Raw genomic sequence first — 18,981 nt, 5'->3', positions numbered from 1 at the left:
CCGATCTTTCATGGCAACAGTGTAACAGGAGGGAAAGCGAGTTTCCCTCTAACGGCTTACGGTGGCCGCGGTAACCGCACATAAATCCAGATCGACCCTTCACCTCGGAATCGCGCGCGGTGATTTAAGCACTCAGCAGGCCGACCTAATATGGTTTCCTAAGTAGAAGAGTGTCATCGAGCGTGTGATTCCTTGTAATGGTCTTTCGCTTTCCAGACCGTTAAGCAGCAATGCGTTGCAAGGCCGGCTCAGGGCGCCGGTACATAGTTAAGACGTCTTGAAAGGATAGCTTGCTCTCTACTTTAACGCGTACAAAATAATATGCAGATGCTAGGCAAAAATCAACTGCGACATCCTATATATGCATAGACAGAAAATCAGCATAAACCGTGTTTTTATCTGAAAATATTAAATGAAAAAATCAAATTAAGTTTATTCCGACAACATATGTGTCGCTATGCTTTCGATTTATATATCTATACCATATCGCTTTTCCCTATAAATATTCATTTGTTTACACCGACAGAAATTGAATTTGTTTGAGGCAGCGTCAAAGCGGAATTTATAATTAGTCTAGGAGGTTAGCAGAAACAGAGTTTAAGCTAACTTGTTATAACTGTATATAAACGAGAGATTAAACAGTCATTAAGCAGTCACGTTTGTCAATTATGAAGAGAAGATAAATCAAGCGAAATAGGAAGCATTTCGAAACATCCGCACTATTTTGGCTGTTTGAGCTCCAGGGACGTCGATGCGCGGACAATTCGCAAGGGATGTGATTGCGTGGCTATCGATTTCGTCGGTCGCGCGAAGCGCCGGGAAAACGAGAGGCGTTCGCGTATAAAACTCGCGCACGCGGGGAGAGAGCATCACGTTCGAGACGAAAAGGCATCCGTTGGCATTACGATCCCCGAAGGGGGCCGTGCGAGTGTTCTCTCATTCTTCGCCGACATAGCGTGCACATAGCTTGCTATGTGCGTGGAGAAGAACAATAACGTTTTTATAACCCGGGCCCGTGGTACCGTCGCGCACTTCTCGCCAAAAGGGAGCGTCTCCGCAGAGTAGGATGGATGACCCTGTAAACGCACGTTCACCGTCGCCCCTAGGTCGCAATATCGCGCCACGGGGAGATATAGGGACGGCGAGAGAGAGAGAGAGAGAGAGAGAAAGAGAGAAAAGCCGGTCTGATTTCTCTCCCGTGGCAGATATCGCGACGGCGGGGCCCTGAAAAAATAGCGGAATTGGACCCAACAACCGCACTTAGGAGCTCGTCGGTGTATTACCAGAATGTATGGAATCGCGGCAGCTGCAAAAATGTCTCAATAATCAGAAACGCAAAACTTTTGTCATTTGATGTGATTGACTGCTCGGTTTACTTAAATTCACATTCGCGCATTCAATAAACACGTCTAATTTTTTTTTATGTCTTTATAGAACATTTTTTTTCAGTAAGAATTTAATACAATATCGCTAATATTTTATCGAATAACGTTGCATGAATTCGTAATCAACTTTAAACAGATTTTCTTAGCAAATGCCATTTGCGTTTTCGAGATCTTTGAATCTCTCAGTACGCAGTCGTGCGTTACACGTATATGAAGTCAGTGAACGTACACATTTACTAAAAGGAGTGTTACGGGTTTTGCTGCGCGATCGTTGCCGAAAAAGGTCGCTTAGTAAACTCAGCCAAGAGCCCGATAACCGACGCAGTCACGCAAGTCCCCGATAAGACGGAGACTCGCTCGTCGCGCTCTCAAACGAACTTTGTTAAGCTACTCTCCGGTAAATCCGTCTTAGCGTCTTCGGCAGTCGTCGCGACAAGCTGAACGTACCCCGATGCACCTCGCAGAGAAGCAAGCCAATAAATAGATTCGGTACCGGATTCGCGCCCGTTGGAAGGTTGAAGACTCGCTGTCCTCCGCCCTCCTTTTCTTTCTCTTTTTTCGTCTCCCTCCCACTGCAACTATCTTTATCTCTTTCGTTGCTCAAACGTTGTCTAGCTTCTCCGCCCGGTTAAACAACCGACGTTTGCTCAATGTTTCAAACAAACTGAGCGAGTGAGGCTTTATTTGCAGTGAGTCGGGCCCTCGTACGAGAGCTTCAACGGGAGAGCCCAGCCACCCTGCGCACCAGCAGCAACCGCGATCTCGGTTGAGCTCTTTATACTCGCCGGAAGCGTGCGTATGTACGTACATACGTACATTTACCCACCTATTTTCCCATACGATCTTTCGACCGACACGGACGGATGATCGCATACGCGCGAACGTGCGCTACATCCCGTATACGCTCGCTTGCGTATAAAGGCAAGTGGAGAACACCGGAGAAGATTAACGCCACGCGGAGTAGTCGTGCGGTGGGACGATATGAAATGCATAAAGAGAGCCTACACAGCTCCCTCCCCGCGCTATTACACGCGATACACACAATATGGAATCCCCTTTAAGTCGACCGCCTGGAGATGCGCCTGGTATCCCGCCGTCCGCTAATGGTCGATTCAATTTACTAATGGTCGTAGCTCCGGGTAGGGTCGGTCCTATTAGTTTACGAATTTCGCCGACGCTGACTTGGATCGCTCGCCGCAGATCCGATCGGCCTCGAAATCCGCGTGCTGCAAGATTAACGCTGGGATCTCTCCATATCGGCTTGGCTGGCAGCCGCACGAACTCCGTTCCGTTATCGCGCTTCCACGCGCGATAAAGTCGCAGCATCGTTTCGTCCCGATCGAACTTGATATACCGACGTACCTCTGACTCAATCGAATTCATAAATAAACTTCCGTTCGCATCAGAAATTGCAACGTGTTGCATTCCGTGTGGTATTTCGGTAAATTCGCGTTCAAATTGAATCGATTGAGTCGATTATGTATTTATTGGAGATGGTTGAAAATAGAAGCAATTGTGTATATAATTACTCCAAAAAGATAATAATTGTACTATTAATAAAAATATAAAATCTTTTAATTTTCAGCTTTCTTTCTCATAGTATGATCTATATCCGAAAAAAATCAATACACGCGCAATCTTCTGTATCGCTTACGAGGCAAAACTCGCCGCAGGTATTGATTAACGCTGGGATCTCTCCATATCGGCTTGGCTGGCAGCCGCACGAACTCCGTTCCGTTATCGCGCTTCCACGCGCGATAAAGTCGCAGCATCGTTTCGTCCCGATCGAACTTGATATACCGACGTACCTCTGACTCAATCGAATTCATAAATAAACTTCCGTTCGCATCAGAAATTGCAACGTGTTGCATTCCGTGTGGTATTTCGGTAAATTCGCGTTCAAATTGAATCGATTGAGTCGATTATGTATTTATTGGAGATGGTTGAAAATAGAAGCAATTGTGTATATAATTACTCCAAAAAGATAATAATTGTACTATTAATAAAAATATAAAATCTTTTAATTTTCAGCTTTCTCATAGTATGATCTATATTCGAAAAAATCAATACACGCGCAATCTTCTGTATCGCTTACGAGGCAAAACTCGCCGCAGGTATTTTCGAACTGGCACAGCGCACAGAAAAACTAGGACCGTATTGAGCACATTCGAGACGACTCGAGTGAAGGCAAATTGTCGCGAGCGCCCCGTTCGACGATTCGAACCTGTTCAATCTTCAGATTACTTTGTGAGAGGAAGCCGAAATAAGTACATGGTCTCGCGCGCGCACGCGGTCGATATACCTTTCGCGCTTCCGATGTCTTTCGAACTACCGGACAGACGTACAACTGGAAGGAGAGATAGAGGCCCTGGGGAAACAGCCGCGAGGGAACAAGATTGGCATCCGGCCAAACGCCGCTGCGTTATCGGCGTCGCCGATGGTAAATGCAATACGCACAGGGCCTGATTTGAATTATGCCGCCTGCCGTTCGTCCGGAGCTAGGTAAACCGGTTCGCGCGCGCGCGAGAAGCGGACATCATAATATCCGCCGGGATATATGATATTAAGCGAGCCGCGCCGGGGTTGTACTTCCAAACCGATGTTACGCGAACGAGCGAAGGCCGGCGCGACGGACTTCGCGGATCGATTTGGCGAGCCAGAGCGCCGGTTATGCGCGGTTAATGGACGATCGTATGACCCAGACAATGACTCACTGTATGGCATATCGAGAACATAAATGATTCCCCACGCGGATACTTTTTATTGACCTTTTGTTCTTTAAATCATTAAAACTATTCTTGCGGTAAATGACCGACTGTGAATCATCCTCGAGGAATTACGAGCATATACATATAATTGTTTTTGTTACTCTATATTCATGCGTGTCTCTAATGGATATTGGGAGAGATATATACGCATCGATGTCTATCTTTTTTTTATATTGAATAGTTTATCTGACAAGATAGTGTTATGTTCCATCTCGTTGATACGCAATATATTTCGTGAATTAATCAATATTTGATAGACAGATTTGCATGAAAATTAGTTCTTAAAGTTCTTAAAATATTTTGCATATGGACGTGATATTCATTTAAATTTTCTCAATAGAAATAAAATATAGGTGGATTTCACTTTTCTTTATCTCTTATTTTTAGCGAAAAATGTAGAGATCACGTACATATGCAAAATATTTTAAAGATTAACTTTTACACAAAATCCTTTTTCCACTTAAAAATGTATAGAGCGACGCTTGCGCCGTGTTTTTAACATTTAAAGTAGGTAAACTCTTTGTTATTATTTTATCCGCATATAAAGCAATTTCTCGATATAAGGCACATCATTTGACCGCAGATATACGAAAATTCCACGATTCTTTCGACTATCGACCGCATTCGTTCGCAAGTGAACAATCGCCACGGCGAGACAATAATCGAGAGCGATGAGCGACGTACTTGCTGGAAGATCCTCGGCAGAAATCTCTTTTTTCTCTGACGTTCTCTTTTTCAAATCACGAACCATACCATGAGATCCAGTCGTATCGCCGATGCGGAGCTCGTTTCCCTCGAACCGAGCACGTGCGCGTTTTGCGTCGTCGTCTTCTCGCGTGTATGTCGCGTACATACGTACGCGCGTGCATAATGCAAGAGAGCACAACGGGCCCCGGTCGAGGAATATATCTCTTCCGCCGGCACACCGCAGGCCCAAATGTATTCACCCAATTATCTTCGCATCGCCGTGCCTCCCCGCGCGTCTCTCGTCGCGCGCCGCAACTTTTTCCCCTTTTACTCTCTATCTTCGCCAGCGCATTTGCATGGAATGCATTCATATGAAATCGACCATTCTTCCGCCGACTTTTCCTCTGGCCGTCTTCTTTTTCTTCCTTTCTTTCTCTCTCTCTCTCTCTCTCTCTCTCTTTCTCACTCTATCTCTCTTGTATCCCCTCCACGCTCGTGTACGTCTGCGAGTTCTCTTTGCAGCATGGTAAATCCCACTGAGGATACTCGAAATGTAACGTGCGTCGTAGAAAATTGGTTCGTTCATAATGACGTCGCGCTCTCTTCCCTCATCTCCATGCGACGTAACGATGTTATAATTCAGATCTCTCGATATTTTTTATTGTGTTCTTTTTCTTGCGAAGCAAAGGGCAAAGTATTTTATTATTGGCATGAAACGTTAATACATTACAATTTTATTGCAGAAATAATAAGATCTTTTGAAAATCTTATTATTCTTAGTACTTTTCCAGTGTCATATTATAAATTCTGTTTGTTTCTCATATTTTATTTATTTATCATTTTATTTCTAATATAACAGAGAGAGAGAGAGAGAGAGAGAGAAAGAGAGAGATTATTAATTTCGGAAGTTTATGAGTATTTTGATCTCTTTTTGAAGCGCAAGTAGAATGTTCATCGAAAGCTTGCATTGCGCTATGTTACGACCGCAGAAACGATACGCAACATAATCCCACGTATGTACGCACATAATGCTATCGCGCGTGATGCGTATGATACATGGCGAAACTGGGGCATATTGTAATGTCATTGCAGCAAGTATCGCAAGAATGCATCAAATGAAATAACAAAGTATTTAATTATGTAGAACTGCATTCATAGAATATCTTCAATCGGCGTTTGTTAGATGCAAAAAAGTCAAATTCGTGTAAGATTAACAGCTCCATTTTGCTGGGAAGTGTGTTTTCTGTCCGCGTACGAAATTATATAGCGGAGAATTTCTGAATGGTTTGAGGCCTTTAGGAAAATTATTCTAAAATTTAATTTGGACAAACTTAAGAAAATTAGACTACATGTACACAGTTTATATACCGAACATATAATAGAAATGAATTTCAAATTTAATTAAGAACGCGCAAATAAATTGATGGACTGATAAGAATTTATTATCGCAATATTAGATGAAATAATATTTATATAACTTGCTTCTTCCATTGATTACTTGCATGATCAACCGTTTATTATTTTATTAAGATATACATAAACATTATACTTCTATTCAGAAAATTATACTTCTATCAAATACATTACAAATTTTAGTAACGCAATTCATGAAGAATTACACATTTCTGTGTAAAGTCTACCGCGATGAATAACTGGAAAACGACATGGAAATCTATAACAGGAAAATTTCAATTAAAGGAAACCGCCATCTGCCCCGAAGCGATAACATCACAGGAATTATATCAAAGAGAACGCATTTCACAACGCTTAAAAATTCTGAATAAGATTTCGCGATCGTGCTCCGAATGACCTTGGGAAATGGCTTTCACTTTCAATTTATTCCCTTATTTCGCTACCGTCAGTTAAAAGCCGCCTGTACAATGCGGATCGTCTGCGGGGGCGTCCACGAGCGACAGACGGGAAGAAAGCCGAGGATGCTCCTGCACGTCCGGACAGGCCGCCGTTCCAAAGGCGGAGAAGTGACTATCGAGGAGATAAGGAGAACAAATGAGTGCTTATGGCACGGAGAGAAGGGCGGACGATATCTCCATCGTCGTCAGGCAGGCAAGCAGGCAGGCAGGCAGGCAGTCGCTTCACAAAGCACAGCCAGGACTAAAGAACTAAGGAGATGCATGATAAGAGCGAGCGATGGGAGGATGAGGCTAGAAGGAGATAGAGGGGTAGGATTCAAAGACAGCCGACGTTTTACGAAGGTGCTGGAGGGACAGCAGGGAAAGTATACGAAGGACGGAAGGAAGGAAGGAAGGTCCTATATCGCGGCGCGGCACGGGGTGCGCGGGAGGCGACACGGGAAAGGGAGAGGTGGCGTTTTCTGTTTAAGCGACATCAAAGAGCCTGTCGCAAATTTTCTCCCGTCTCTGCACCGCTCGTCCCGCTCGTGGCCCCCGGGATCATACGCGGCCGTGTTCAATCCACCCGCATACACGCGTTCCAGACCGGAGTTCCGGAGTTCCGGGCGGTAGTTTAGGGCACCGAAGAATGGTAAACGTCGTGAGTCGCAACGCAGGAACGGCGACCGCCGCCGTCGCTAAAAGGGTAAACGTTGTAGGCTGGCACGGTGGATTTTGGCGGATGCGCTGGGGGATAAAACAACTCTTCTCCATCCATCTTCCTTCCTCTGCCTCTCAAACGTCGACGCGAGCGCGTGTGCGCGCGCATTGAACGGATGCTTTTACGTACATTTATGGGGGAGGATTTATAGGTGTGTGTTTAGATGAGGGTGGCATGTATATTATATACGTATATGTGTATGCGTGAGCGCATGCGCGAGTGAGTATCAACGACCGCGGCGCGATGCACTGAAGAGATAATTAAACTTCCTTCCGATCGCTCTCATGAGTCGTGTATGAGAGGGAGTCAAGTGACGTCGGACGATTAAAGTGTCCGATGATTCTACGCGAATCTACGCCAACGAGTCTCTCGCTGGAAAAGTTTTTTATTTTCTATTTTTATCTCACGGGGGAACAATTTTTATGCGTTGATGAGTTTATGCCGGGAATTAATAAGGGGCTTATCAGGGTCGAAATATCCTGAAACTATGTGTTTCAACGAATTGACCTATATAAGCATTCCGCGTGTGAAAGATTCAATTGGAGTCATCGTCCGGTTGTAGCATAGATTTTTATTAAAAGAATGTGCTATTAAAGCAAACGCTTCCTAAACAAGGTTTGGTTAAATTTAATTCTTATAAATATCTGGCATAAAATATCTTTATCGAAAATACTTCGATACTTATTTTAACTTGTTGCATTAACTTACCAACAAAACGATGGAAATAGTTAATCACATTAACCCTTATTATATTTTATAATGATGAAAGTTATAAATTTAGCAAACTGAATATATCATATAACGCAAATGAATACAAGGCTCTATTTAACGAAATTTACTATTAACCAATTTTAGCAAATTATGAAACTTTCGAAATTATAAATGCGAATTAATTTCATATTGCTAACCAATATATTACTTATATATGTATAAATAAAATATGAATTGTATCCTAAAAATCATCAAAAATAGGATTTTTATCAGATTTGATGAAAAAAATTTTTGCCGAAATTGGAATTGGATATTTTTGCCGTGATATTTTTTTCACATGCTATGTATAAGCAATATAATATAAATAATCACATTACGCGCTCAATATATACATATATTTTTCTTAGTATCGATCAATACCGATAAAATGAATAAAAGTAGAACGCGCTTGTTTACAGATGAAAATAAGCAAAACTCGCGCCGTTTACGGCGTCGACTAATTTAAGGACGTATTAAATCAGCGGGACGCAATCTTTGACCCCAAATCGAAAATACAAGTGCTCGACGTTCACGAGATCCTCCACCACCATGCATTTCTCTTTCTCTTTCTCACCCCGTCCCTAACACTTACCCTCGTTGCTGCGCACGCGCGTCGCTATTTCTCTTCTCGGTATTGCGCCGCTCGGCCGTAGCAAGGGTAGCATTACACGTGCACATGTCTATTATGTGTGTCCGCGGCTGCGTGTATATGTAATGTCTCGAAAACTTCTACTTGTAAGCAGCAGAACGACCCAGCAATATCCAATTAAATCTAGCACGCGTGTCTTTAATCGCCGTTCTTTCCGTTATTTCAATATGTATACTCGTATGTTTTTGCAAATACGAAATACGTATGATAAGCTATGTATTTTGTTATCCCTGTATTCTCCCTTGCTTCGAAATGTTGATGTATTTACGTATGTTTATGTTAATCTTAATCAATGAAAAAGAGCTCAGGATATTACAACAAAATTTATTTGTATACAAATACCTAATTCAAGTTGTGTTTATTGAAATTGAACAAATTGAAATTTAACATTTTAATAGTTTTATATACAGATGTAAGAGATTGATATAAGAAATGAATACAAAATAAGTTGGGGGAAAATCTTCTTACGCATCATCCTGGAATAGATTCGCGCTATCGACACCCGAGCGACCCTTATGGAAGGCGCATCATCAAGGGCGCGCTCGGTGCGACCATCCGAGTAGTGATCTCACCCTCCGCGTGGCGGCGTCCTCTCGCAAGGGTTGCGATTCCGAAACGAGAGGGAGTCGGTGGCCCAAAGGGCGAGAAAGGGGAAGAAGATTGGAGATGCGCGTGGGCGCACGCGCCGAATCCGGCCGTGCGATGGTGGGGACGTTCAGTGTCACTTCGTGCCGGGCGTTGCGACGCCTTCAGTCTTTGATCCGCAGCTGCCGCGGTCGCGTGGCATCATCCCGCAGAGCGAGCACACTCTCGCCACTCGCAGTGTCCCCCCTCGCGATCAACCGAGATTAACGACCCCGTTTGTCATCGAGCGTGAGAGAAACAAACGTCGCGTCCGGTCGCGATCGGTGACAGATAGCGCGATCTTTTTCGATTCCTGGCACGCGACTTTGAATTGTCAATCACGCGTCATCGAGATCGTGAAAATTGGAAATTCCGCGACTGTGAACGATTCACGGGACGACCGTGTCGTTGGCGATTCGATAACAATCTACGGCTCTTCCGCGAAAGTCAACAACTACATCACTTTGGAAGTTTCGGAGGACCGACAAACAGTTGGAAACTCTTGAAACGTGACACTTTGGAATCGCATAGAGCCAACTAGGTGGATCGCGCGGAGGAAACCGCTCCAAACGATCTCGCGGAAAGTCGGAGTACCGCGCTGCGAAAGTTCTGTTGCTACGGGAGAATCTATAGAGAAGAAGAAGACATCCCCGCGACGTTCTGTCATCTCGTCGCATCTCTTTCACGTAAAGCCCGGGGATTTTCGGAGCTAGTCCGTTGACGCTACCCATCGAAGCGGGATTTGCGTGCAGTTCTCGCTTCGCTGACCCAATTAGTTTTCACGCAGCCGAGCATATCGACAACGCTCGCAGCTAAGGGAATACTTGCGAGAGCGCGGCGCGTCCACAGAGAACAGCACACCGATTGATCGCAGTCTTCTGAAACGTGCAGATTGAATTCTCCGACGTGAGCTTTGCGCGCTGAGCGTGCTCCCTTTGAACGCGCGTCGGAATTCATTGTGTGCGGCTGCATCAGATTGAAAGCCATTCGATTTATTCGACTATATATCTTCGAAACGATACGTCGGCACGTCTCGGGATTCAACGTCGAGGTGGCTAGGTGGTGAAATTACACAATCGGCCGATAGTGGTGTTTAATTTTTTTTTTTCTGTGGAGTGTCGTGAGCACGATTTTATACGATACGTTGGTGGATGAAGGTCGGATACAAGGACATATCGCTCTTTCGCGAGGAGATAACGCTCGTTCGCGATTCGAAACACGTTCGAGAGTGTCGGCGCGGGATCGCGGAAAGCGGGTCGACGACTCCAAGTTCGGTATACACTGAATCGCCGTGTCGAACATCGCTCGCGGGCGGAAGTTGAACTTTCTCGCTGGCGTTGACAGATCGATAACAAAGTTTGCGTACGCGAGTTTCTCCCCCTGTCGTCGTACCCGCCGGCCGCACGGAGCCTGCAGCCTGCAGCACCCTTCTTGCACTTGTACGTCTCCTGTTCCACGGCAGACGTGGAATGTGTTTAACATTAAACGACTCCTGTGCCCGTCCGACTTGAGTCCCTGCGGAGCCAAGCCCGCCAAGCGTTCACTCGTGAATATCCGGGAATCAATGAACTCGTAAACGTGACTGCAGCGAGTTCGATCAACGTTACTTTGACGACGACGTTGTCACGTATCTCGCGCTTTCCATGATAACTCGACGTGACATGCAATCGTAGATACCTTGATCCTCGTAAGAATCGACGAGTGTCTCGTCGCGAAATTTCGATGCCGATCGTGCGGCGCCCGCCAGAAATCTGACACCCCGACGATCCAACCGTCGTGGCAGCCTGTCGTTCTCCTTGCCGACCAAGGAGTACCTCGTGAAATATCGCCGGAAAGAGGAAAAGTTACGCGAGAACGCCGTAGAGCGCGAACGGAACGGCAGGGGCTCCTCCTGCCCCAGACTCGCCCTCGAGGGTACCACGAAGTGCGCAACGGTGAAGGGCAACGGCGGATTCGGTGATTATTCGGCGGCGGGTGAATTCGAGGTCTGGGGTGAAGAACACCACGCTGCGGATGGTGGTCTAGATCGTCAGGTGGCGAGGCCGCCTTCGCGGCAGCAACGATGCGAAGGCGGTTCTTCCTTGAGACCGTTGCTCCACGTAGCCCACTGTGAGCTCCACTCGCCACGGGAGGCCGAGCTACTGCGTCTCGATCATCTCGAGAGCCTCGATCACAAATCCATCGAGCACGACGCGTACTCGATGATGGATAATTTTCACAGCCCGGTACCGCCGCCGTTACCACGACGTCATGTCCGGTAAGAGATATTTTCTACACTGAGATTTGATGTGCTGATGATTGATATACGAGTAGTATAGTATATATTGGAAATAGTTCAATTATTATACGCAAAGATCGAAGTTTAATACTTGAATTTAATTGACGTTTCGGTCCAGAAGGACACTCTCAGCGAGATAAACAAGCGATCTTTAATGATTTTGCAATAAGTACAGAAGCTGTCAAATCGTGATGTAAATCATTATAAATCAATCTATCTACTTTATGTTTATATATAATATTCAAAAATTTATTCCATCACAAGTAAATTATAACACATCTTAAATATTTTTATTTATATTTTAAAGTTATTTACTTGGAAAATTAAAGCGACATATTTGATTTCATATACGTTCAATAATATTCTGATTACATCAAGGTTGATTGTCAATTTATTTTCAATGACTGTTATCTTGACAAACTCTGCAAATTGCAAAAATGATTAAAGTATTACATTAAATCCGACTACATTATTCGTATTTATTATTCAAATTTGCCATTTTAAATCTACACTATATATTATTGACTGTATCGATTGATATCAATGTGCGCCGAAACGACTCGTCATTAATTCCATCCCTCGAGCGTAAACTCGTCGAAGCTCACTGTATTTGTAGTATACTACAAACTGTATTAGATTCCAACACACACTTGACATGTCAAGTTTTACCCTTTTTCTCTTTCTTTTATTTTTCGTTCGACGTGCCGTCCGTTCTCCCCCACGTCACGGATCTTAAACTGTCGAACCGAGAGTCGCACGTTTCGCTACAACAAATACAGAATATCCAGCACGATCTTCACCGTTCTCAGTGTTATCATAGACGAACGTGAAGCTGAAAAACCGCGCCTTCATTTCAGGCGCTTCGTGTACGACGATCGATACTGAACGACCGGAAGGTATATACCGAAGACGGAGCGAACACTAACGAGGCGACGAGAATGAGAGAGGAATATCCGCGTTGTTTCTTGGAAATATTCAGAAGCCGGCTTTCGCGAAGAGCATAGTTTCTGACTTCGCGTTATAACGCCCAACAACCTGTTTGCCACGCGATAACGAGCGCAAGTAAAATATGTCGTCGACCGTGCGTTACCGCGTTGCATTCGAGCACGTTCTTAGAGCGAGAACTCTCCGAATTCTTCCACAGTAACGCCCGTGAAGTATGCAAAGTGATGCATAAATTCACACAGTGTCCCGTAATTAAAATTAACGCAAAGCAGGACCCGACAGTGTATGCTGTAAGCTCACGATTACAGCGCGCATTTACCCCGAAATGTCGCGAGGCTCTATTCGAAACGCACCCCTTCATCCGTACCTTGATATAAGCGCGCGCGAAATATGCGAGATAGCGGAGGGGAACGTTTGTCTCCCGTAACTGCCAGCGACACAAAGCAAACAGGCGGAAGGTAACGACGTTTAGAACTAGAAAATCCACGCATGCCGCACTCTGCCCCAAGAGCAATCAAAGCAACCCGGAAATCCGCGCTCGCGTTAGCACTAGCGAGCGGTGGTTCGCCGCGGCTCGTCGAAAACACACACGTTGTAATCCGGCGGATCCTGTCGTCGCGGGCGAGACCCGAGAAGAGCGCGCCGATGGGAGGGAGATGCAGCGCGGCATGCATCGCGGCAAGCGAACGGTATGCGAGAGAGGACGAGTATACGATCGATATATGCATGCATGGAGCGAGAAGAGTGTACGCGCGAGTAAGGCAGCGCGCGACGCGACGGCCCGCCGCGGGAAAGGCAAACAAAGTGATACCGACGAGAGGAAGCCGCGACGAGGGTGGCGAAGGAGAGCGCGAGGACGAGGAAAGGAGGACCGAGGATGAGAGAGCGACGGACGACGGTAGAGAGCGGAGAGGGGAAGGCGGGAGGATTTGGAGAGGATACGTCGAGTATGTAAAAGGCGAGCGGCGCGGGGCGGTTGTACGGCGCCGACATTTCGCGGTGAAGCAGGCGACCCCATAGCCATGCATCACCCTGTCCTACCAACAACTATCCGCTATAGCTGCACCTACGCGCGACCCTCTCGCAACTTCACTTCTCTCTTCTGTTCTTGTCTTTCTCTCTCTCTCTCTCTCTCTCTCTCTTCCTCTCTCATCGCCGCGCTTTGTCGCTTCCGACTCGTTCTTTCTCGTTTCGTTCTCCGTCCTCGCGTTTTTCTCCGTTCAGGGAGGATAACGCTTTTTCTCGCCTCTTTCTCTCTTCCCGTCACTCTCTATCTTTTATCTCTTCCGCGAGCGCGACTACGGTCTCTCTCGACCATCCGTGCCCTGGTTTTTCCTCGACACAATTCGACCGTCGCAGTTGCTGCTCTCTTTCAACACTTTACGACGCATCGCCGAGATTCCGCTTTATGCATGTCGCGTAATATACAACGACACCGTTACCTCATTTGCAGTTCGTCCTGTAATCTCGATTCGCTCGAAATCTATCGCAACGTAGATGCAATGCCGTCAGTTGAACGATGAAGCAAAGATAGAGAAAGAAAACAGGACCAAAGTGATCTTCCGTTACACGAGTATGCACCGTGAAGAATGGAAATTGTATTTCCATAATATCCTAAACTGCTTCCGCGTCGGTGAAATGCGAGTGGAGACACCGAAAGAGAACGTCGCGAGGAGGATCTTAGAAGAGGCGGGTGAACGATTTCCATCATTCGATATTAGCCGGCTGTAGCGTAACGTTGGAGACGCAGCGGTTTTCCGCGATATGAGGAGGGTGGAACCATTGCTGCCGAGAGGGCCGCGAAGGGGTAATAGATACTTTCCGCTACGAGAGAAAGAGAGGAAAAAGAAAGAAGGGGTGAGAGGGAGGGAGAGAGAAAAGTGCGCGGAGAATTCTCTCGGTAGAGATAAGGGTTTTACATTCTATGTTACGCCACATTGGATGAACGATGGTACGACTTCTCTTCCCACCGGAATATTCCACTTACCGGGATATTGGTACACCGATGATATTTCTCTACGCGCGTCGGGTACGTTCGATATATCGGCGTGACAAATCGTATTCTGGCCGGGCTCACCGTTTAGAGCTATCGAGAATATACGAAAAAATTTAGCAATTAATCGACTAGTCTGGTCTTTTTTCGCAGTCTTCATAATACGTCGCGTGTGATGCTAGTATATTTGTTTAATTATAATATTTTATATGATATAATACATATGTATAAATCTCTCTTATACTGAATAAGCGAAGTATGATAAGCTCGTCTTTATTCCGAAAGCTCCAATAATTATTTCTTTAAAATTGTGAATTATTTAATATATACCAACGAGAGAGATTTTATAAGGATTTGCAAAAATTTTTTTAGTCTATAGAAAATTAAGAATTTTTTTTATATATACTTGAACGAGTTCATTATAAAACTCATATTTAATATTAGAGATAAGATATCCTTAGAATTTCATTTGACCTAAAAATTGTTTTCTGATGGAACTTTCCCCGCCTTGCGGAATTCTCAAAGGGTACAAATGCATATAGCGCTTCCACTCCTCTCGCAGCATTGATGTCGTAAACAAAAAGAGCCATGGCAACTGAAATTCCCACTGGACTCGAAAATACTAACGATCGATCCTGCTCGACTCAACTCGTGCGGAAGTCAACGCGCGAACGTAATGCTCCGCGTCATCATTAATTAGCGAGATCAGCCTGCTGCGATACGGTTATTAGCAGGGCCGTTTCGCGTGCAACGAAAACACGATGCCACTCATCCCGGGTAACTCCCGTTCTGCGCGAAAACAAACCGAGCGCACGCTCGTAGATCTCAGATACGTAAGAAAGGATATGTCTTCGGCTGGGGACGCATTGCGGAGCCGAGAACGTGTAAACAACGCCCCCGCTCGCATTTATTTACCTGCCCCCTGCCCCGACGAATAGGGAAAGCCCCCGAACGCTCGCTAGAGTCAGGATACATGATTCCGGAAAAGCACCGCGGGTGCAAACGACTACCGCCGCCAGGATAGGCCCAGTTTCCGAGTACAACCCCGTTAAGATGGGGTGGAATTAACCGCATGACGACGATTCAAGGGGGTTCGAACCGCTTTATTATGCCGTTGCTCTTGATGATGCACGCGGTTGATATGGGGATTGATTTCCGGGAACGAGGGGATAAGCGTTGATTGCGAAAATGTGAGAGCATCGATCAACGTGGTTAGAAAAATTGATGCGGTATCCCCGGATTCTGTATCGCATTTCGATAATTTATTACGCGCATTTTTGTCGAGGTCTCTGCTACGTAATCGTTTAATGCTCCCCCCGCTCGCATTTATTTACCTGCCCCCTGCCCCGACGAATAGGGAAAGCCCCCGAACGCTCGCTAGAGTCAGGATACATGATTCCGGAAAAGCACCGCGGGTGCAAACGACTACCGCCGCCAGGATAGGCCCAGTTTCCGAGTACAACCCCGTTAAGATGGGGTGGAATTAACCGCATGACGACGATTCAAGGGGGTTCGAACCGCTTTATTATGCCGTTGCTCTTGATGATGCACGCGGTTGATATGGGGATTGATTTCCGGGAACGAGGGGATAAGCGTTGATTGCGAAAATGTGAGAGCATCGATCAACGTGGTTAGAAAAATTGATGCGGTATCCCCGGAGTCTGTATCGCATATATTTCGATAATTTATTACGCGCATTTTTGTCGAGGTCTCTGCTACGTAATCGTTTAATGCTCGTGAAATCGAGTACGAGCAGAATAGCAGAATTTAATCGGATTAAGATATAATGATAAAATTCTTGATTCTCCGTAAATAATATTGCGCATTTACATTATCGCAAAAATTTTATTCGCATCTATCTCGAACAAAAAATTTTCAAACATCGCGGAATAAAAATATCGAAATTACACAAATCATATACACGTAACTACACCTTACTACATCCGGACTCATTTGCGGAATCGACGTCGGAATATCTATAATATTCGAACGAGTGCATGTTCTCATACCATCGCGTCACTTAGAAAACGATCCGGACGCAGTCTCGGCAATTGATAGGTAGTCACGCTAGGCTGACCTCAAGGGACATCAGTTCGTGTAGCGCATCGTGCGCGCGCCCCTTCTTCCCCCTGTTGCTGTCCTTCGTGGCCGCCTTAGCTTTTGTAAAATCTACTCCCGGAACGGGCGTTCGTAGCTTCCGCATCGTATCTTTCGCCTACAACCACGCTCGATCGCCCCTCCTCGTCCACCCTTTCCTTCCACCATTTCCTCCTACCGTCACTTTACCCTCTTTTCACCCCCGGACTCGTCGTCTCCATTTCTCCTCCTTTCTTGTTCCCCTCCTCATCTTCGCCACGTCTCTCTTTCTCTCTTTTTGTGCCTTTGTACAAGCTCACCTCCGGCGCTATCGTATCAACATATCGATGCTACCGCTGTTCGCTATCTTCGGATATCTCGCCGCATTTTTACCATCGCTCTTAAAACGTTCTGTATCCTGTTCTTTTATCGACGCATGCGTATTTCCCTCCGTTTCCACCTTCTTTCTCCTTTGCTTTCTAGCACGTTCCCGGCGTGTGCGTTTCTCCTTCGTCCGAAGATTTCTCACTTCCGCCGCTGATCACTGCGCATTTTTCATCTTCGCCATCCCTGTGGCAAATAACAGCCAGCAATGTGCGAGTGACTCGGGGTTTTAGTCGCCCCTTGATCCGCTTCTTCGCACTTACTCCGCCCGAACGATTCTCATCTAATACTTTTCTAATAGGAAATAGGCGGGGTCGATATATATGTATGTGGGAAATATTTTCCTACATAGTACACATATTTAGGAGATATACAAATAATCCCGTAATACTCACATTTGTAAAAAAAATTTATCGATATCATTTTTATTACAAATGTTAGTTGTTATGTTTCGAAGGAAATATGTGACTTGTTGCGAAATATATCTTTATTCTGTAGATTTTTTTAACAATAATGCACAATATTTCCATCTTAAAATTTAAAATGCTTTTCGATTTTTACATTGATCAAATTTAAAATTTAACGTTCTATCGTTTTAAGTGATGGTTTTGCCTTTACTAAGGAATAATTCTTCGTATATCCATAATTTTATGATCATTTGTTGAAATTTTCTCGCGTACATTGTCTCAATGTAAATTTCATAATGTTGAGATTATCGCTTGTAAGAGAACGTGTCAAGCAATATTATCTTTAACTCTATATGCGCTTCCAGATATGAATTACGGGAAGACGATTACTAACTCTTAAGGGATAAAAGCAACGTTTACATTTTTCACTTCGAAAAAAATTCACAATATTGACTCACGTCTTCTTTTTAACATTATTATTCTGAATAAGAATAACTATATCGCATATGTAACGTTTCGATTTATTCGTCTTTCTGTTATTTTTGCCAATATCGCTCAACATTTTCTGCAGCATGAATATACGCAATGCATTTTCTGTACTATTTGTGAAAACTGTCTGCCACTTAAGGACTGCCTTTATGTCTCCCCTACGATTTTTCCTCGCAAACGTCGCTCGGCCAAAACTCTAATATCTTTTGTAACGTCACAAAGGCGAACGACTCTTTGGAGCAAATTAATTACTTTAGCGTATTAAACATGGCGAGATGCTACATTATTCTATCAGCTTTCTTATCTTGCGTCAGCTTCGACGTCCTTGGAGAATTAATTAATTAATTTTCCTCGCTCGCGCACTGCATCGGTACAAAGCCGCGGTCCCTCGAGTGCGCGCTTGCGAGCGCCAAGAGATAATCTCCATTGTGTGCTATATTTTCGAAAGTGCAGCATTGCGTTAATGCCGATAATGGGTTACGAACCTTATCAGGGGGTTGGCAACAGGCTCGCACCCGTTGACATACAAAGGACCATTTAATCCGGTGACTGACCGGCCAAACGTGCGACGCACCGTACCCGCATAGCTATATATCCGAAACGAATTTTAATAAATCTCATCGGGCGTTAAATTACTCGTCGCCTCTACACATAAACATAGGCACAGACACAGTACGTACCGCCGCATTATTCGTCTCTTAAATTTCTACGCGCGTTTATTGGATTTCTCGTTTGTTTACGCAATGAACGCGAGTTGGATGGATTAACTTTCTTTTAATTACGCAATTAGTCGCCAAAGGATAAAAGCGAGACTCCTCGGAGTCGCCGGAAGACAACCGGGGGAACAAATTCCCTCTTGCTCGTTTCTTTGTTCATCGAGAAGTGCCTCCTTTCCTCGAACTCTCCGCTCTCAGGTTCCGTTAAATTGTCGGAACTGGGGTAGCTGCGCCGCCTCTGGTCTCCGGAAAATCGAGA

The 18,981-nt window shown here is 45.1% G+C and overlaps 1 protein-coding gene across 3 annotated transcripts in view; it reads left to right on the top strand.

Moving 5' to 3' along the window:
• The window catches only part of LOC115246078 (teneurin-a), a 486,292-nt gene that overhangs the window by 388,598 nt on the left and 78,713 nt on the right, over window positions 1-18,981 (top strand). Inside the window, exon 1 of one of the 3 annotated variants that reach the window (XM_029824687.1) lies at window positions 9,722-11,691. The exons of the other annotated variants lie outside the window; for them this stretch is intronic. Within the exon in view, the coding sequence (XP_029680547.1) occupies window positions 11,636-11,691 (56 nt within the window). The 5' untranslated portion in view covers window positions 9,722-11,635. Of the gene's footprint in view, window positions 1-9,721; window positions 11,692-18,981 lie in introns of those variants that run through there. 3 annotated transcript variants of the gene reach the window in all.

The sequence above is a fragment of the Formica exsecta genome, unplaced genomic scaffold (genome assembly GCF_003651465.1).
Source record: "Formica exsecta isolate Colony F162 unplaced genomic scaffold, ASM365146v1 scaffold1, whole genome shotgun sequence".
NCBI lineage: Eukaryota > Metazoa > Arthropoda > Insecta > Hymenoptera > Formicidae > Formica > Formica exsecta.
Note: the sequence above shows the minus strand (reverse complement) of the source record. Positions and strands in the feature narration are given on the sequence as shown.